The sequence below is a fragment of the Poromitra crassiceps genome (genome assembly GCF_964638095.1).
Source record: "Poromitra crassiceps genome assembly, chromosome: 4".
NCBI lineage: Eukaryota > Metazoa > Chordata > Actinopteri > Beryciformes > Melamphaidae > Poromitra > Poromitra crassiceps.
This window is the reverse complement of record NC_139626.1, coordinates 74,033,788-74,055,683: the sequence shown is the minus strand read 5'-3', so window position 1 is coordinate 74,055,683 and position 21,896 is coordinate 74,033,788. Positions and strand designations below refer to the sequence as shown.

At 44.8% G+C, this 21,896-nt stretch overlaps 1 protein-coding gene across 1 annotated transcript in view; it reads right to left on the bottom strand.

Moving 5' to 3' along the window:
- The window catches only part of LOC310774761 (neuronal membrane glycoprotein M6-a-like), a gene marked incomplete at both ends in the record, with an annotated part of 125,033 nt that overhangs the window by 59,533 nt on the left and 43,604 nt on the right, over positions 1-21,896 (bottom strand). The window contains 2 exons of the mRNA XM_083634896.1: positions 9,476-9,632; positions 12,085-12,277. Of these exons, the coding sequence (XP_083491022.1) occupies positions 9,476-9,632; positions 12,085-12,277 (350 nt within the window). The remainder of the gene's footprint in view (positions 1-9,475; positions 9,633-12,084; positions 12,278-21,896) is intronic.

Sequence of the window (21,896 nt, the reverse complement as noted above, 5' to 3'; positions counted from 1 at the left end):
GTCTCATCGTTCTTTGTGCATGTTCGGTGTTTACATAGTAATATCACACAATATTCTGTGGGCCTCGAGAAATCACTGAAAACGCTCTGAAACTCTGGCACTGGTCCGTTCTCCAAAAGTGGCTGGCACTCAATGAGTTAAGAGCACATTTAGCTCGATTGTCGACAAACACGCTCCGCTGAAGACAATTCGAACAAAAGACCGCTACAGCCCCTGGTTCTCTCATGACTTGGCTAAGCTCACCCACCAAAAGAACGCCCTGTGGCGGAAAGCTCGCTCTAAGACAGCAACTTCAGCTGACCTGCTTGCCTTCAGGCAATGCAGAAACAAAAAAAACACAGGTGATCAGAGAAGCCAAAATCTCCCACTTCAAGGAGAAACTCTCCACATGCGGGTCTGACTCCAGGAAGTTCTGGCGAACGGTAAAATCTATGGAAAACAAGCTGGCTTCCCCTCACCTCCCAGTCTCCATGACTTTCAACGGTGTTGTCATTTCCGACAAACCTCATATGGCCTCACTATTTAATCAACACTTTGTTAATGCAACCCAGTCCTTTTCTGCCCCAGCCGCCACTGGGCAGCTGGACTCCCCTCCCCCCCCCCCCTTTCCCCCTCCTCCGCGACACCGGCTTTTCCTTCAAACCCTTTTCAATCTCAGAGGTGCAGAAGGAACTCTCCTTGCTGGACCCAACTAAATCCGCCGGCTTTGACGGGCTCGATCCCAGATTCCTAAAAGCAGCTGCACACCTCATTGCGGCCCCTGTCTCAACTCTTTTCAATCTTTCTCTTCAACTCTCCACCTTCCCCCCTGACTGGAAAACAGCCATGGTCTTCCCCCTCGTCAAGGGTGGCACTGGCTCTGATGCTAATTGCTACCGGCCAATCTCCATCTTGCCATGCCTAGCCAAAGTCATGGAGAAGCTGGTCCACAAACAGCTCAACCACTTCCTTACATCTAACCATATCCTATCAGACCTACAATCTGGCTTTCGATCCGGTCATGGATGTCTGACCGCCACCATGAAGGTCCAGCAAGCAGGTCTGCTTAGCCACCTTTATTGATCTGGCTAAAGCCTTCGAATCTGTCGAACACAATACCCTGCTCCGTAGGCTCTCCAGCATCGGCTTGTCCCCCTCCTGCTGTGATTGGTTCGCGAGCTATCTCACTAACCGTATCCAGCAGGTGAAAACTGGGAACACTGTCTCCGATCCTCTTGCTGTCTTCAAAGGCGTGCCCCAGGGCTCTATCCTGGGCCCTACCTTATTTTCCATTTATATTAATGATGTTGCTAAAGCAGCGGGCAACTCCCGTATCCACCTCTACGCCGATGATACCATCCTGTATTCAGTTGGCCCCTCCCTCCAATCTGCAGCAACCACTCTCCAACAGAGCCTCACGGACGTAGAGAAATCCTTTTTCAATCTCCATCTCCGCCTTAACACCAAAAAGACCAAGTGTATGCTCTTCTCCCGAAATAAGGATGCCCCCAGCCCCCCCAAGATCTTCTGTGCCGATGGCACTCCCGAGGGCGTGACCCTGGAATTTGTGGACTCGTACAAATACCTGGGCATCTGGCTGGACTCATCCCTTTCTTTCAGTACACACATCAACAACCTTCAGACTAAAATCAAAGCAAGATTAGCCTTCCTCTTCCGCAATAAATCCTCCTTTACTCACCCGGCCAAACACACCCTCGTCAAGATGACAATTCTCCCGATTCTGGACTACGGCGATATCATTTATAGAACAGCCTCAGCATCAGCCCTCAAAAAATTTGACACGCTCCACCACTCAGCTATCCGCTTCGCCACCAACGCACCCTTCCAGACTCACCATTGTGACCTCTACAATCTGGTAGACTGGCCCTCCCTTAAAACCCGGCGATCCCTCCATTGGCACCACTTTATTTTTAAGTCTATACTAGGCAAGACACCACACTACCTCTCATCTCTCCACATAGCAACAAACACTTATAGCACAAGATCAAGCGGGTATATCCAGCTTTCTATCCCCAGCTCAATCACTTATAGAACTGTCTTCGGCAGCACCTCCTTCCGTTTTGCAGTAGCATATGACTTGAATATTCTTCAGAGCACCCTCAAACTCGCAACACTGACATCACTTTCCATCTTCAGACAGAAACTCCAAAAGCTCTTTGTTGACCGCTGTGCCTGCTTCCCCCCCTCATAGTACCCCCCCTCCCCCTTCTCCTTTTCCTACCCCCCCTCTCCCTCTCTATCCCCTCCCTCCCTCTACCCACTCCCCCTTCTCCTTTTCCTACCCCCCCTTCTTCCCATCCCCCTCTCCCTCTTTACCCCTTCCCTCCCTCTACCCCCTTCCCCTTCTCCTTTTCCTCCCCTCCCCTCCCTTCTTCCCATCCCCCTCCCTCTACCCCCTTCTCCTTTTCCTCCCTCCCCCCTCCCTTCTTCCCACCCCCCTCTCCCTCCCTCTCTACCCCCTCCCTCCCTCTACCCCCTTCCCCCATCATGCTGTGTTTTGTTTGGTTTATCCTGTATTGTTTTGTCTTGTTGTGTTGTGCTGCGTTGTGCTGTGTTGTGTTGGTTCTATGCTGTGCCGTGTTGTGTTATGCTGTGTCATTTGGCTCTATCCTATGTTATATTTCCCTAGTGCACTTTAGCCATTTACCCTGTCTCCCCCCGCCCACCCCCCCTTACCCTAATCCAGGTTTGCATCCTCTTCCCACCCCTAACCCCATCCTCACCCCTTACCCTAATCCGGGTTCGTATCCTGCCCCCCCCCCTCCCTCCATAGTTTATATGTGAATGTTGATATGTTTTATACCCTGTTTTATAATGCACTGTTTTTATCCTTTTTTATCCTTAACATGACTCTTTTTGCAGCCCCTCTCCCTTACCCCACAGGCCGTCAGTGTAAATAAGAATTTGTTCTTAATGACTCGCCTGTCTAAATAAAGGTTAAATAAAAAAATAAAAAAAAGAGGAAAAAACTTGCCAAATACATTTGGTGAGAAAATGGGGGGGAATCTGGAAAAAAAAAAAAGTAGTGTAACAAATTGCTGTTGGCATGTAGTAATAACTAAAATAATAATATTACTTTTGAAAAGAGTAATATATTACATTTTTTAGGTAAAGAGCCCAACACTGCCCTCTATAGAGAACATAGCGGAGGGGAGCCTACCATAGAGAGCCCCAGTGCACAGCAGCGCACACATCAACAACACTCATCGTCACGTCACCATTGAGTGGTGACGTGACGGGGAAGCCTATGCGACACTGTGTGTATAGTTCTGTATTAATTAATACACAGGACAAGATGTTACTATCCCTTGTGCCAAAATCCGAGGAAAAACACATTTAGAAGCCCAATCCAGAATAAAACAAGCTAACAGGCTAACAAACTAATAAACAAGACACAAATCACCAGTTACCTACCCTAGCCAACAGCAGTATGAAGCATGTCATTGGGGTTTTCAAGTGGGCACCTTCCTTCACCGACGTTTCGTTAAGTTAGGCCCACGACACCTCAAGAAGGCTTAACGGTGTAATCCAGCGTCCTGGAAACACCCCCCTCCATGCTACCACCGCACAACTGCATATTAACTCACTATCTAAGCCATAGCTATCCAGGTCGGTTCGGTATGACATTCCTGACTACACCACCACTGTCAATGATTCAGCCCTGTTGATGCGGACCGTTAATCATGACCAACAACAAACAATCCCTAACTACACCACCACTGTCAATGATTCAGCCCTGTTGATGCGGACCGTTAATCATGACCAACAACAAACAATCCCTAACTACACCACCACCGTCAATGATTCAGCCCTGTTGATGCGGACCGTTAATCATGACCAACAACAAACAATCAATCTGACCTTAGCGAGCTCCCCAGCTAGCATGTTTCCTCCTTATCCACAGCCATTCACTTGCTCGTTCTGCTGCCTGAGACATGTTGCTAACCGCAAGTTTCAGGCTCCGTCCCCGAATGCCCAACTCAGTTAGTAAGGCAATAACGGACTTTGCCACAAAACCACGGCAGCCCATCTCTACAGGCCACACTCGAGCCCTCCAACCTCGCTGCTCTGCCTCTGCTGCCATTTCAGCATACCTAGCTTTCTTGCGCTCATAAGCCTCCTCAACTCGATCTTCCCACGGGACTGTGAGTTCGATAAAATAAACTCTCTTCTCTACCTCAGACCACAGTAACAAGTCCGGACGTAGCCGGGTGCTAAATATATATGCTGGGATGACTAGCTGTTCATTCAAGTCAACCCTCATTTCCCAGGCTCCACCTACACTTAGCTGCCCTAACTTGTGCCTGACCTTAATTGGTCTAATCTTTTCTCCCTCACGTACAAATTTGATCTGTCTAGTCTCTTTGCTAGCAACTAGAGAATTTACTTCTAGCCGCTTTTCCTCAACTGCAGCTGCCAAACATTTCAACACCTGGTTGTGACGCCAGGTGTATTGCCCCTGGGAGAGACTGACCTTACACCCTGACAGTATATGCCTCAATGTACATATACATACACTAGAACACAACGGGCAGGCACCATCCTCACCCAACCACTGATTTAAGTTATGGGGAGATGGCAGCACATCATAAGTAGCCCCTAGAATAAATCTAATTCTGCTGGCCTCCATGCTCCACAACTCTCTCCACTTCAACTTTCTCTTCTCTACACTCTCCCAGTTCACCCACTGCCCTTGCTTTGCCTGCGACACTGCCTTAGTACATCTTACTGCCTCCTCTTGCCTATGTACTTCTTCAACTACCATCTTCCTCTTTTCTATTACTGATGCCTTGTTCCACACAGGTTTCCCTATGCACAACCCTAAGCCTCCACGCCCATGCTGCACCTGACCTATGATATCCCTGTGTCTAAGAGCTGACTGTGCTTGCTGTACTGCCTCCTTTGGGTTCCACTTCCTCCCTGTTTTAACTGTGGGCGCTACACTCCTAACCACTGGATCCTTTGACTGAGTCAGAGTCATTTCCAGTCTAACCTTAGCACACTTGAACTCCTCTGTCAGGCTAGATAATGGCAATTCCAATATGCCTTTCCCATATAAGGCTACACTGCTTAGGCAGCGTGGGACTCCGAGCCATTTTCTAATGAATGAGTTAATCATCCTTTCTAGCTTTTCTACCTTTGAAAGGGGAACCTCATACACTGTCAGTGGCCACATCAACCGAGGCAACAATCCAAACTGCAAACACCACAACTTTAACTTTCCTGGGAGCCCTGACTTGTCTATACTTGAAATACCTTGAATCATTTCCTGCCTCACCTCCTCAAACTGTCCCTTATCACTGAGACTTGCATCATACCATCTTCCCAAACTCTTGACTGGTTTCTCTAACACTGTAGGCACAACCTCATCATTTATAACAAACTTCTTACCTACTACCCTCCCTTTAATGATTGAAATACTCCTGGACTTACTTGGCTTCACTTTCATTCTAGCCCACTGCAGATTACTATTTAACTTATCCAACAATCTGCTAGTACATGGAGCGGTTGACGTCATAGTCGTCATGTCATCCATGTATGCCCTAATTGGAGGGAGCCGCAGCCCTCCCTGCAGCCTTTCTCCACCCACTACCCATTTTGAAGCCCTAATAATGATCTCCATTGCCATGGTAAAAGCTAATGGGGAAATTGTACACCCTGCCATAATGCCTATCTCCAGCTGCTGCCAAGCTGTAGTGTACTCTGCTGTGGTAAAGCAGTTATAGTTTAGCACAAGCTTTTTACTTCTAGGGCTCGCATTTACGCTTCAAAACTCATGAAAGTGGTCCTCATGTGTGAAGATTATCGTGCTGAACACTGGTTCGCGTTTGATTAAGCTTGCGTTGCCCACAGACCTTATTTGAAGCATCGCACCAAAAACCCTTTCAAAAATCCCATAGGCAGAAACAGTGAAGAACCCGGAAGTCTGCGACTTCCGCTTTCCGACTACAAAAATATGTCATCCCTGGGACTCTCTATTTAGGAGATATAGTTGCTGTTTGGAAGAATGTGTCTATACTATTTTTAGTGTAAAGGACGAATAGAAATGTAAAATCATGAAGGACCCAAAATGACTTTATTTTCTTCAAAGCAGGATCTATTGTTGAATCTCCTCACAAACATGTTAAATGCTATTTCTGGCCTCATTCAAATGATTGGGAAGCAAAAAAGCACTACAATCTGAGTCCAATCATGGTGATTAGTTTTATATTCAGGTTTTGATTGAGGTCAAGTGCCGAATAACTCCCATGTTAAAACTCAGTGGAATATTGCTTTAGAATGACACTTTGCTAGTTCCACTGCAACATAATGAGAATGCAGGCGCTCTAGTAAAAAAAGCAAAAGAGCGTCTCCTCTTGTCTTCAGTATACTCTTTGTCTGTGATGAAACCATTGACTGTATATATTATCTGACCAGTTTGAGTTACGCTCTTTCCATAAAGTCCATCTGCTTTGATATATTTTGTTTGTTGGCAATAAGCGATATTTTGGCTTCTAAAATAATGTTTTTCACTGATATGACCGGAACCAGTATGGCCGCTACTTCCATTTTATCCAGTGCCCAATAGAGTACCGCAGGATGACGTATTTTTGTATTATTATATTTCCTGGCGTTAAAATTGAGAGCACACAAGGCGATTTTTTCTAACACATTCCGCTGTAATGCCTATTTTGGAACGGGCAACTCCCAAACCTCTATTTGCGCTCGGCACATACCGACGGTATCTTCCCCACAGCGCTAAATGACACTTGCGCGAGACATATGATAGGCTAGAGGCCCACGCCTATACCGTCATCACAGCGCAAAACTGGACCACCCGTTCTACTATGAATCACCTCATTCAATGGAAAGGAATTGTTTAAAAATGTCCCCATTCTCTGGGATGGAGTTGTACAATCTCTACAACCCAGTTTCCCTGGGGTTGTAGAGATTACTTGCAATTTAATGGATATGATTCGGGGGTTGTACAGATTACTTGGCTCTTCTCTCGACCACCCTGCCCACATCTACAGGCATGGGGAGGGTCTGCTTGGACCCCTGTGTCCTTAGGTTTAGGCATGGGGGTGGGAGAGGTTAGGGTTAGGGGTGGGAGAGGTTAGGTTTAGGCATGGGGGGTTAGGTTTAGGCATGGGATGGAGAGGTTAGATTTAGGCATGGGGGGTGGGAGAGGTTAGGTTTAGGCATGGGGGGTGGGAGAGGTTAGGGTTAGGGGTGGGAGAGGTTAGGTTTAGGCATGGGGGGGGGGGTTATGTTTAGGCATGGGGGTGGGAGAGGTTAGGGGTGGGAGAGGTTAGGGTTAGGGGGTGGGAGAGGTCCCGAGGGTCTCCGACCCCGTTTTATCACCCGTTTGTAGTTCCTTGAATGGCCACTAGGTGTAGGGGGCAGTAGGCATTCCCCCCATGTTAAAATACCCGACTTTGTAACATGATTAAACATCTTTCCAGTGAGGGGCATAATATATATATATAGCTAATATATAGCTAATTTCACCTTTTGATAGCAACTGTGGGATCACGCAGCTTCCCGAGGCAGAGCTGCGGCTCTGGAAAACTCCCATCTCACGTGAGGTGCGGAAGGACTCAACCCATTCCCTCCCACTCTGCTGATGAAAAATCAAGATTTGATGGCCAATGTTTGAACTCCGCCAGGGAGAAGAAATTTAATGGGATAGCTATCCCATTACATTTCTTTCACGTTCATATTATTTATGTCTATGGTTTTTACCAACAACTTAGTTTTAGGACTTTGAGCCCAAAATAAGGTTATTTGTCAACTACTACAATACGGGAAACACTGTGGCTAATCAGCAGAGCAGGGAAAAACACAGTAACACCTGAAATATCTTAAAAATGACAAAATACACTGGATACAGTAACTGCACAGTACAGTAGTGGATACTGGACTGGAGGTTTTGTCATTTTTCTGAGGCATGTGCTGGCAATGTTGATTAGCCACACAGTTGACCACTTTGTGCTCAAGTTCTAACATTTAATTTAATTGCTAAAATGAGACCGGAGGGGGGGGGGTAACATTTTTTATCTTGTTATTTTTGTTTTTGCTCCAACTGAAATGTTTTATGGTCACTCACAATTCAGTAGGTCATGGGTTGGCTTGGTTCCAGCCAGGGGTGAAAGTGGATTGAAATTCTTGCCGGTACTACTACCCCAAACTTCATCATTGTTCTTGTCCAGCACCAGCTTCATGCGTCCCTGAACACACGCATATTCTTTTAACACATGTATGGTGTAGAAATTAGAAACACGTGACATCATGTAGTCTATATCAAATTATTTATTTAAATGCATGGGTTACTACTTAATTAATCTGTATAATGTGGCACACCTGTTCTTGTGCTTTAAGTAGCCTAACCGTTGACCAATGGCAAAGTATAAGGTCAAAAACGAATTGTGCAAAGGACAAATAATATGAAAATTAATAAGCAAGAATAATTAATAAAAATAGGCACATTTTAAATTGCATTTTGCAAATCATCAGCATTAATTAATCAGCAAGACACGTTTCATCATGAGCTTCACCTCGCTCTTCTTAACAGAAGCTTAACTGTCAGTGGGCAACAATAGTGGCCGTAGTCGACTCCTCACAAGGAAAAATATGACGCGCGAGAACAGGAGGCGCAGATTACGCACGCTCCAGGCAGCTTGGACATGCTTAATGAATGAGTAGCTATAGACTGGAAGGGCGATCTCCGACTTTTATGATGCAATTTGTTGTTAACTGTATTTGTAGGCTAAATGGAGCGGTATGCGCATTGGATCGTTCATGTCCACTTTCACCAGTGGTTCCAGCCTTAAGACTCGTTATATATAAGGATTTTTTGAATGTCTATGGAGAAGATGAATGGGGAACTCTCTTCCAGGGCTGGAAACAACATGGAAAGTCATGTGACTGTTGAGCTCTATAGATTACATGCAACTTCATAGCAGATGCTCACAGAACGTTTTTTGTTTTGTTTTTTAGGTTTTAGTTTGGTCGGGGGGGTGGGGCATTAACTGTTTAATAGGGGCTGTACTGTGGAACAGTGGTTCTCAAATGGGGGTCCGGGGAGCCCCAGGGGTCCGTGGCACTTTGCAAGGGGGTCCGCAAAAAGTTTTCAGGAAAATACAAAATAAAAACTCTTTTTTTTTAAAGCTTCATAGTTCAACGAAAATCTAAATCTTGTATGCTTTAAATCTAAAATGGTTCATGGATTACATTCTAATCTAACAAACCTATCAATTTAAAAGTGAAGCACATTACCATGGAAACATTTAAGCTTAGCCCAAAATCACAAATCAGAATGAGGGGGTCCCCAGTATATTTTCTATCTTGTAAGGGGTCCTTGGCTGAAAAACATTTGAGAACCTCTGCTGTAGAAACACTGACTGGAGGGAGGCTTTAAGATTCAAAATAGTCTTAGATCAATTAGCGTTATTCTGTTTAATTGGACAATATGTGTGACAACAAGTGTTCTTACGAATGCAGTAAGACAGCGTCCGCAGGTAGTGATCTTGAACTCTCCATAGAGATCCCTTATAGCTCCAGTGGTGAAGAAGCCCTCCACCAACAACAGCACACCGAAAACAAAGAATCCTGCTGCCAGCCCATAGATGATGTACTTTAGGATGTCAACTCTGTAGAGAGAGCACACACACACACACACACACACTTCATAGGATTTGTTGACAGTAAGAAATGCTTGCTTTCTCACTGGTTCCGTGCCCGAGTAAGATTGCCCCCCCCTCCCCTCTCCTCTGCTGGTCAGCTTTCGCATTACAAAATCTCTTCCGTGCTCGGGAACGGAATGGAACTCTTGCAGAGTACACTTGCATCATCAACTACGCCTGGAGTGTATCCTCACCCGTGTGTTGTGGTTCAGTACGTTTTTTTATTGTTATTTTCTCTGACTTTCTGCCCATTTTCTCCCCAATTGTATTTGGCCAATTTCCCCCTGCTGCCCGGTCGCTGCTCCACCCCCTCTGCCGATATTTTGGTAGCCATAGACTAGCACCATGCTTCCTCCGACACATGCGCAGTTGCCAACCGCTTATTTTCACCTGACAGCGGGGAGCTTCACAGGCAGGACATAACACATGGGAGGATCACGCTATTCCCACCAGTTCCCTTCCGCCCCGAACAGGCACCCCGACTGACCAGAGGAGGCACTAGTGCAGCGACCAGGACACATAACCTTAACCTGGCTTCCTGGTTTGATACGGTTGGTGCTCACATTCGCAAGTGTTCCGTCCCCGGGCACGTCTAAGTGTTCCCCAGACCACCTTTTCAAGTGGACCATGTCACTGTCACAGCCCAGGCCCGGAACGCAACGTTCACACTCATCAAACGAACCGCACCTGTGGTCAATTTGTGGACAAGTGTGCTTGGTTCCGCTCCCGGGTCCCCAGTGAGAAACCACCCTTAATAACTTCCTTCCTGAATGAAGAAAATGTTGAAAAAGAGTAAACCTCAATTTATGGTTCGTCGCACATCACTTTTGAAACTGTCTCTCGACAGATGTCAGATCAGTCCCAGCAAGCACGGACGGACCCGGACGAATCGAGAGAGCCCAATCGGGGCCAGCTCAAGTCATATCATGACGAGTCAGATCTGGCACAGATTATCACTGTATAATCACTATCCAACTAATTTCACTCACCGGTCACCACTGAAATATCCATGAGGATAACTAAATGGTTGCAATCGTGGTTGCAATCAATCACGTATTTCTCAGCCTGGGCTATTTATTTATCCAAAATCCGAGTGAATTGCGGGGAATCCTGCAATTGTCTGCAATGTGTTTCGGGGTTCTTCTTACACAGATTGGAGACGGTACACTGTGATGTCCGATCCAAGACTTGACGCCAACGTTTTAAATATAAAACAAGTTTCTGCCATAATCCTACATAGGCTATATTCGTGTCTCATAGCCTAACAGGAGCACTGGGTAAACAAACGTTATAGGGTGACACTGACTCTTCGAGATTAAGGTTTGAATTAAATTAGCTTTTGTTTGTATTAAAACTGTCCCGACTCCATGGATGTATACATGGATGGATGTATACCGGTATAAAAAATGACAAAACTATGTTTTGAAACAGTAGGCTATATTACCCCAACATACAGCAGATAATAACAGTTAGCATAGTGGTAGAATAGCTGTTCCATAAATTGTAGATCGCAAGTTCAAATCCTGCACAGGGTGGTATTTTATTTTTTGAAAATGTAGCATAAATTGTTAATCTGGACATAATTATAGCTTTATGTATAAAGTTGCTGAATATACACTGTGTACATAGCAGAATAACTGAACATGCCCATTCATGGTAACGGTCATATTTCGACGTCAGCTTGATGTTCCCGCGTAGACGTCTAAATCATCCCCAAATCACCCTGTGATCCGGCCTAGTCCTGAACGTCACTGAAACACATCATCACAATGTTATCATGACGTAATTTTGCTTGCTGGGGTTTTTCTGATCTGATATCTGTCGAGAGACAGTTTCAAAAGTGATGCGTGACAAACCATAAATTGGGCTTACAGTCCCTGCATAAAACCCATAAAACCCACATTCGCGTTCCCATAAACTTTTGTTAACCACATACCTCATTTTATGCATTTAAGCGAAACCCCCATGTTAAATCCCATAGACCTTTCCACTGAAGAACACGGAAGTATACTTCCGGACTCATTCCTGCGGCTCTCTATTATGTTTTCAGCCTAATACGCATGGGCGAATAGAAGAACAATGGAGACCCATCGAGCTGTGTTCTGTGTTCCTCCAAATACTCCACCTCCACGTCTACGTCGACGGAGGGCAACCAAAAGATGTTTTTGGATGAGACGTGGGAGAAGGAAGCGTTTGTACGCAGGTGCGTGGTGTTATTCTGTGGTGTTGAGTAGTAAAGTTATACTGCCACCTAACTGGCTTGGCATGCATACTGCAGCGTTTTCAATCACTTTTGCAGATCCGTCTGCACGAGCATCGAAAGGCTAAACCTCAACAAAAGTTTGCTGTTTTATGCAGGGACTGTTGTGGTGTAAACGGGGCCTTACTGGTGAAATGAAAGTAAATACGAGACACTTACATGGTGAAGATGTCCAGGACTTGTCCAGGAGCTCTGATGAGTTCAAAGTAGTTCTGGAGGATGCTGACGGTGCCAGTCAAAGCCTCGTGGCCACACCCACAGAACAAGGCCACACCCATATACAGTAGGACAGTGGCGATGAGAGAGGCCCAGGGCAGGCTGCCCACACATCGCTCACAGCATTCCTGACAACCTAAACAACAAACACAAATAAACACTCCTTACAACCTAAACAACACACACAAATAAACAAATAAACACTCCTTACAACCTAACCAACAAAACACTGCTTACAACCTAAACAACACACACAAATAAAAACACTCCTTACGACCTAAACGACAAAACACCCCTTACAACCTAAACAACACACAAATAAACACTCCTTACAACCTAATCAACAAAACACTCCTTACAACCTAAACAACACACAAATAAACACTCCTTACAACCTAAACAACACACAAATAAACACTCCTTACAACCTAAACACTACGGCTGTCAGCGTTAATGCGTTAATCGCGATGTGATTAAGGGCCGACCATAACGCGTAATTTTTTTTATCGCGTTAATCGCATGCCGCTATTTTGTCCCTTCGTCGCACCTGTACTTGTAGTCAAGCCGTTCAGTTTCCTGTCTCCTGCTTGTGCAGGCATGGAAGAGAACGACAGCAATACACTTCTAAATGGCTCGTTTTACTTAAAAAAAACTCCCCAAATGGCACAGTGGACCAGTCAAGAGCCGTAGTTTGCACCTTGTGTAAAACGGAATTAAAATATCATTGAAGTACATCGAGCAGCCAGCTAGCTAGCGCGAGACTCATCACTCATTCTTCCTTCAGAGTCTCGGATGCGCGGGTCCTCTAACCACTGGGAGGTCGGCTTCAATGGCTTCACGCGATATACACGTTATCAATACACAGTTTCCAATACCGAGCCATTATTCACATGGAAGTGCCAAAGTTTTTAGCTCAGACACAGCCTTCTTCGGCTGTGTCATTTTGGGTTTCGACTGCTCCACAGCGCCGCCACCGGAAGTATCGGTTCTAGATATATTTTGTATACATTGTTACCTCCTGTCTACATTCCACTTCTATTGAATTGAAAATAAATCTAAAATTCAAGATCACAAAGTACATTTATTTGCATTCATCTGATTCCCAATCACGACACACTGGTAAGAATGATTCATATCTAATTAGAAATGCTTTGAAATGCAAAATAATGACATTTTAAACATGCAATACAAAGATGCGATTAATCCTGATTAACTATAGTTAATCACAAGATTAATCGCGATTAATCAAATTAATCGTTTGACAGCCCTACTAAACACACAAATAAACACTCTTTACAACCTAAACAACACACAAATAAACACTCCTTACTGTACTGATAAGTGTTACCTATAGGTGGCAGTATAACATCTAGACAGTATGCTGATACAGGAAGTAGGGATATGTGGTGATCAAGATAACAATAAACGAACTGGCTACAAGCTAGCATGATGTTCATGCATGTCTTATTTGTAGACTAAGAACGTTACATGGTACCAGGAGTGGTGAACTTCGCCAAAGAAAAAGAAAGAAGCAAATAAAGAGAAGATGGATGCATTAAAACCGCCAGGTCCGTTAAAACTGACTGGAAATGTGGATGCAAATTGGAGGACATTCAAACAGCAATTCCTGCTGTACGTAGCAGCTGTCGGAGTGGATAGACGGGCAGATGAGAGAAAAATAGCCATACTGCTCACCGTCGCCGGCAGAGAAGCTATAGAAGTCTTCAACACTTTTCTGTTTGATCAACCAGAAGACAAAGACAAGTTTGACGAGGTCTTAAAAAAGTTTGACGAGCACTGCCTGTTGATGAGACGTATGAGAGGTATGTTTTTCGCTCACGGTTGCAGCACCAAGGAGAGTCATTTGACAACTTCCTCACAGACCTAAAGCTAAAAGCTCAGTCTTGTAATTTCAGTGATCTCAGAGACTCAATGATTCGAGATCAGATCGTTTTTGGAACAAAAGACAAGAGGATCCGAGAGAAGTTATTGAGAGAAGTGGAGCTCACGTGGGAGGTGCTATAAAAATATGCCAAGCCAGTGAGCTAGGCTAGCACGTCAACATGTAATGACTTTTGATGAGCCTGCACACGGAGCAGCATGTCAAGAAGGCGAGGCTGTGAACGTCTTGTCAGTGAAAGGAAAATACCGGACCAAATTTACAACAAAAAACAAGGATAATGACATGCAAGAGGTGTGGTGAAAAGCACAAACCGAGACAATGTCCTGCATATGGGAAAACATGTGCAAAGTGTAAGGGACAAAATCATTACGCAAAAATGTGTCTCTCCAAGAAAAAAGGATATGGTGTGCACATAGTGCAAGAAACAGATACAGATGACAGTGATGATCTGAGTAAAACATTCTTCATCAAGATGGTGATGATGAGGATGACAGCACACAGGCCTCAAACATATGGGACACTGGTCAGACTGTAAGTACTGTGAGAAGTGACAATTGGATTGCACCACTGTTAGTCAATGGGACGATTGTGACATTTAAAATTGACACAGGGGCTAAAGCTAACTTAATCAATGAAAATGATGTCAAGGCACTTAAAGAAAAGCCTAAACGAGTCACAGAGAAAGTCACACCACTAAAGGCGTACAATGGACAGCCAATTCATTCAAGGTAATTGTGCCTAATGGACACGAATCGCTCCTAGGAGACAAAGCATCTGAGGACCTAGGATTGGTTAACTCATTCATGGCCAGTTTAGGACTGCCAATATTTAGCACAGGCCAAAGATTTTCATAATTGTTGGTCATCTTTCAAGACCCACAGTAAATTATCTATTAGCACCAAAGTGATTGGCAATACCTCAAAATGAAGATGTACAGTACGTCTCTGGGTTCACCAGGGAAAAAAAAGTGAGCTTTTAGCATGTTCTGTACTCTACTTATAGCCATTTATATACACCCTGTTTTCACCAAAAAGGTCTCTCTGAGAAGACAAACAGGAGAAAAGGCAATTTTTGTAAAAGACACAATCTCAGGCAGAACTCGCTCTCAATTCTTTTATTTTGAACTGTATTGACATCAGACATGTAAATATTATTAAAAAAAAATATATATATATATATATATATATACATGAAGTGCTTTTGAAGACACACAGACAGACAGACAGACAGACAGACAGACACACAGACACACAGACACACACACACACACACACACACACACACACACAGAGAGAGAGAGTTCTGTCCACAGCTGCTGCTGGATCGCACCTCTTCCCAGGGAACACTACTGATCGCCCCGCAAATTAGCATAGGAGGGGAACACCACAACTGGTCTGAGATCAGCGTCTAGCCTCCTCTGCCTCTGCATCGTTTTCCTCCTCTCGTTCGGGCTGGGACGAATGCTGCGACACAGGAACGGGGTCGGCTTGGCTTTGGGACCAGGCGCTGGAACCGGATCGATCATGTTGGTTTGACTACCGCGAACAATTCAATCCAGGTTCGCCCTGCGGCAGAGGCGACCAGCGCAGCGCGCCGAGGGGTGTTTCAATGGCGTTTCTCCTCTATGCAACAGGCAGCGTTTCTCCGTTTTCTCCTCCTCTTCCATTTCAAAACAACAGCTGCGGTATGTGTTTGATAACATGTTGTCGGCTTTGGCTTTGAGGCTAGGGACCTGATAACATGTCACAGGCTGGGGAAGTCTTTGAACTACGCGCTGTACTAATAAAAACAAAAACACGTCAAACACGTCATTGGCGGGGAGGGCTATTTCTGATAACACGTCAAAGACGTCTTTGGCGGTGAATGAGTTAAGAGGATCTATCAGATAAACAGTGAAAACATAACAGTGGACAAACACGGCCAAGAACCAAATCACCTGCACTGTGAAGGATTCTCAGATGTTGTGCAAAGATTTACTTCTGTTTTCAAAGGACACGGGACACTACCATACACTTACAGAATCCAGCTGAAGAAGGATGCTCAGCCTGTAGTGCATGCTCCACGGAGAGTGCCAGCACCACTCAGAGCTGGCTTGAAAAAAGAGCTGGACAGGATGGAACATCTGGGTGTCATTGAGCGAGTGTCACTGACTGGGTGACTGAGTCAGCTGAAGCTAGACCCAGAAAGCAGTAAGTACTGCACCTTCAACACACCGTTTGGGCGGTACTGTTTTCTAAGGCTACCATTTGGCATCATCTCGGCACCAGAGATCTTCCACAGGGCGATGGAGTCCATAATAGAGGGTCTGGAAGGCACCCGAGTGTATATAGATGATTTGGTGGTCTGGGGAAATACACGACAACAACATGATAAGACTGACAAAACTCCTACAGAGAGTCCAAGAGAGTGGACTGAAATTGAACAAAAGTAAATGTCGGATCGGTGTCACAGAGATGACCTTCTTGGGAGACAAGCTCTCAGGAGAGGGCATGGAGCCTGACCAGTCAAAAGTGCAAGCCATACAGGACATGCCTCCTCCCACAGATAAAAAAGATGTATTGAGAACCATGGGAATGATACATTTCCTTGGTAGATTCATATCCAATCTCACCACAAAGACAGCGTGCTTCAGGGAGTTGCTTCAGCACGATAGGGAGTTTGAGTGGACTACTCGACATGAGAAAGAATGGAAAAAACTGAAGGAAACTCTAACTACAGAGCCAGTCCTCACCTTCTATGATCCCTCAAAAACAACAAAAATATCCACTGATGCTTAAAAAGATGGCTTGGGAGCCGTGCTCCTCCAAGCTGAGGGAGACAAGTGGCAACCCCTGGCATACGCGTCGAGATCCATGACAGAGACTGAACAACGCTATGCACAAATAGAAAAAGAGACTTTTGGCTTAGTGTTTGGGTGTGAAAAGTTTCACAGTTATGTCTATGGTTTGCCAACCTTCACAGCAGAGACTGATCACAAGCCGCTGATCTCGATCATAGAAAAGAACCTCAATGACATGTCCCCTAGAATTCAGCGCATGATGATGATGCTACAGTGATATGATTTAGAGCTAATATACATGCCGGGAAAGTATCTAGTGCTGGCAGATGCTTTGTCTAGGGCACCAGCACCGAGCGGTGACACGCTCGTCAGCTCTACAAATGATGATGTGGAAGCACACGTAAACATGTTGATTGCTTCGCTGCCCGCGTCTGATATCATGTTACAGGAAATTGTGCAGGAGACCGCAAAAGACCCGCTGCTACAGAAGGTGGCCTACCATATCCACAGTGGTTGGTCTAAGGGAAGCTGCCCACAATTCTATTCTGTACAGGCAGATCTGTGTGTGGCTATCGGCCTGGTGCTGAGACAAAACAGGATTGTCATACCTCAATCCATGCTTCAAGACATGCTTCATCGTATCCATGAGGGACACCTTGGTGTGGAGAAATGTAAACGGAGAGCTGTTTACTGGCCAGGTATACATGGATATTGAGACAATGATAGCAAAGTGTGACACATGTCTCAGACACCACTGCAAACAGACAAAAGAGCCAATGCTGGTAGCGGACCCTCCAACTGCACCATGGCAAAATGTGGGCACTGATCTATTTCATCTGGACGGTAAAGACTACCTTCTGGTAATAGATTATTTTTCAAACTACCCTGAGGTAGCACAGCTCCCCAGTACATCAGCACAGTCTGTCATCACGCACATCAAAGGCTTTTTCGCAAGACATGGAATCCCGCAATATGTTGTCAGTGACAATGGTCCCCAATACAACAGTGGGGAGTTCAGGGAGTTTGCTAAGCAGTATGGGTTTCAACACCTCACATCTAGCCCACTGTATCCACAGGCTAATGGACAGGCAGAGAAAGGAGTCCAAATTGTAAAGAGACTGTTAAAAAAGGCAAAAGACAGCAAAACTGACCCTTATCTGGCTTTGTTGAGCTACAGGGCAACATCTCTGGAGTGTGGAGCGTCCCCTGCAGAGCACCTCATGTGTCGCAAGCTGCGCACCATGCTTCTGCACATTCCAAAGGAAAGCAACAGCGATGGCAAGATCAGAGAGCGGTCTGACAAGAGGATGAGACTCAAGCTCAGACAGAAGATGAACTATGACAGAGCAACAAGGAGACTGGAACCTCTTCAGGAAAGGGACGTTGTGAGAATCGAGGATCCTGGTTCATGGACCAGAAAGGCAACTGTCCTCAGTGAAGTGGGTCCCAGGTCGTTTGCTGTGATGACAGATAATGGACAAGTGCTTAGGAGAAACAGGAGGAGTCTGTTGAAGACTCAGGAGGACATTGGTGAACATGCCACGGAGACTGAATCGGGAGAGCGGGATGATGCGACACCTGGGTTACACCACGCTAAGCCTCCTTCACCTTCCCCAATAACTGAGACACCAGCTTTGAGAAGGTCCACCAGACCTCGTAAACCTCCTGAGAGACTCATAGAAAAAGAGTGAACTGTTGTTGCACAGAAATTGGATAAAAAAAAAGGGAAAATGTATCAGAAAAAAGAAAAGAAAAAATACATTGTTGACATTGTGTTCATGTTATGTTATATGTGGAATGTTTGATACTGCATTGGTTAGGGCATAAGTACTCAGTGTAGTTTGCATTAGAGAAAAAGGAAAGCTAAACTATATTTTGCTTGCACTCAGGGCTGGACTGCAATATAATTCTACCGGTGCATTGGCCGGTGGGCCGCTGGCTTTGGTTTCTAGTGGGCCGGTCAGGTTAGGTGAAAAAGTATGTATTATGTATTTGATTGGGCCGGTAGCGGCCCATTCAGGCGTCAATAATGAATGAATTCTTGAGTGAGACCGGCCCTCTAACCAATCAACGTTGGTCCACGTGGACCTGGGCCGGCCGTCAGCGGCCCATTCAGGCGTCAATCATGAATGACTCTGGTCTCTGGAGTGAGACCGGCCCTCTAACCAATCAACGTTGGTCCACGTGCAATTGGGCCAGCCCATTGCAACTGTCTGTCACTTCAATCACAGTGATTGAAAAGTGGCGCTGCCTCATGGCACCACCTAAACGGCCAGGTGGAGCCGAAAATATTTGTTTGCAAAAGAAGAGACGCTTGAAAGAAGATGCTGCAAAATGTTTTAAAATTACTGACTTCACATCGACGTCGTCGTCTGCGTCTCACTCGTTTGAGGTAAGTGTGGCAGCTATTTGAATTTGACCAAGCGATAGGATTCTGGCTTGTAGCCTTGACGCGGTACACGCCAAACTCTATTAGAAAATGTGGCAATTTAACACTGCCTTCCTTGATATCGGCAATCGCACCTACCTGGTAGAAAACTACCTAATGGCCTTCACAAATTCGTAGAGCCTGCTGGTAAATTCGGCGTACATATGATCGACCAAGCACTACTTAATTTCAACAAAATGACAACTTTTAGGATTGGTGCACACTGCTAGGTAATCGATGAGTGAGCTAGCTAACGTTATTTATGGTGGTAGGTGGGTTAAACGGCAACAACAACATTATGATTTTCACGTTTTTATAACGTTTAGATTAATATCTAAACTGTGCTCATTAGAGTAACTTATAAACAATATTTAATTTCCAATGACTTGCTTGCTTGCTCCATCAAACACAGGCATAGAATGAGTTGAGTTGTAACAGACTATGGGGAAAGATACATCAGACATACATATGGGAAATGTTTGTGTGGCTATATTATGTCCAAAGTAATCTACTCTCTATATTTTTGGGGTTTGATTATCTAAGTTTTAGTTAACTTTAGTTTTATATTTTCACCTATAACAATACTGATTCCTAGTGGTAGGGACGCCAACATGACAACAATCAATACACTCAATGGCCCTCACCTCAAATCATCTCCAATTGTCTGCCGTAAGTGAACTCCTCTCCCCTTGCCCTGAGTGAGTGAGTGCTGTCTACCGCTTTCAAATTTGTTTGTTGAGAACACAGCATCTCTAAGACTCAACATTCACCCACAGGATGATGTATCATGTTCCCCAGATTGTGTAGTCTCTCAGGATATTGGCCTGTTGTGTGTGTGTGTTGCTAACCATCTCATCTGGTGTTAGTGTCTGTGCCAGGTGTGAAGAAGACCTTCCAGTGTGAGCTGTGTAGCTGGACCGCCACATTAATAACCACACGGACAAGTGGCTGCACAAGTCACATGTCACCTGTGTGGGCGTGCCTTCAGAGTGCTGACCCTGCTGAGGAACCGCCTGAACACACACGGGTACTAACACGCGCACACACACACACACCGCTTTTTAAGGGGCAGGCAGTGGCACCACTCACTCCTCTCTTGTTTTGTTCTGTTAGCAAACTGTGTTTAGTTCTGTTAAAACCTGTGTCATGATGTTCTCTGTTTTGGTGCTGGACTCTACTTGATGTCTAGCTATTTACAATGCCTGCTCTAGCCTTGGCTGTGGCCTACTCGTCAGGCATAGGTTAGCTTGTTGCTGTTAGCATGTGAGAGCAGAGAGTCCAGTGTCCTAAAAACACACTTACTTTTTCATGGTTGTTTGTGTCTAGTTCATGTTCTGACCTAAAACCCCTAGACTGGGTCATAACATGTGGCTTTATAAGTAAATCCCCAACCGATGCGAGTGCGAGCGTGAGCGAAGCGAGCGCGAGCTCGAAAAATTGGGCCTATTCGAAATTGTGGGCCTGTCTGAGCCACATGGCAGGTAGCTTTTTTGGTCCCAGTCCAGCCCTGCTTGCACTTGAGACATTTGAATTTAGTCATGATTGAATGTTTTATACCTGCAGATTTGAAGTGCTGAGATATTGGTTTAAAAAAAATGGTTATGCTAAAGTTGTTATTGACCTGTTTGGAAAGGGGATGTACTGATAAGTGTTACCTATAGGTGGCAGTATAAAATCTAGACAGTATGCTGATACAGGAAGTAGGACAACAGGATATGTGGTGATCAAGATAACAACAAACGAACTGGCTACAAGCTAGCATGATGTTCACGCATGTCTTATTTGTAGACTAAGAACATTACACTTACAACCTAAACAACACACACAAATAAACATGCCTTGTAACTAAACAGCACACACAAATAAACACTCCCTACAACCTAAACAACAAAACACTCCTTACAACCTAAACAACACACAAATAAACACTCCGTACAACCTAAACAACACACACAAATAAGCATCCCTTATAACTAAACAACACACACAATAAACTCTCCTTATAACTAAACAAAACACACAAATAAACATTTGAATAAACATCAGGACCGTAAGTCTCTCCATCCATATAAGAGAGGTCATGTCCGTCAACCACAATTGAAATGAAGGTGAAGAGGGGGACTTCCATTCCTTCAGAACGAGTTATTTTTGTAATAGTTGTGCCCAATAGTTGTGCCCTGTATCTGAAGGGTTATTTTGTAGGCCTTAGAGTACCGATCAAATATTAGTGAAGGGCAGAACGAGAAGGCCCTCTGGCACTTGACACCTGACACACAGTGGTGAGACAGAAGGGAAGATCTTGTATAAATATATATAAATAAATCAATACCAAGTTCCCCCTGCCATGCTCCTCTAATCCTCTCAGTAGGGGCAGTGGTGCAGTTGTCAAACAGACATACAAATCTAGAGACAAGATGCTTGGAGTCAACAAAACAGCAAAAGCAAGAGTTTTGACGTTTGAGCCAAATGTAAAGAAATTTCTTCAAGGTGTTACTGAGATATTTGATTTGATTTGATTTATTTATTTAGACGGGACAATGCAAAATTGATGAACACAGTAACCATGGAACAGATAAAAACATCTGGAACATAATAAAAGTGTAAAAATCGCCGGATTTAGCGTGAGGCTAGTTTCCATCCGTTGT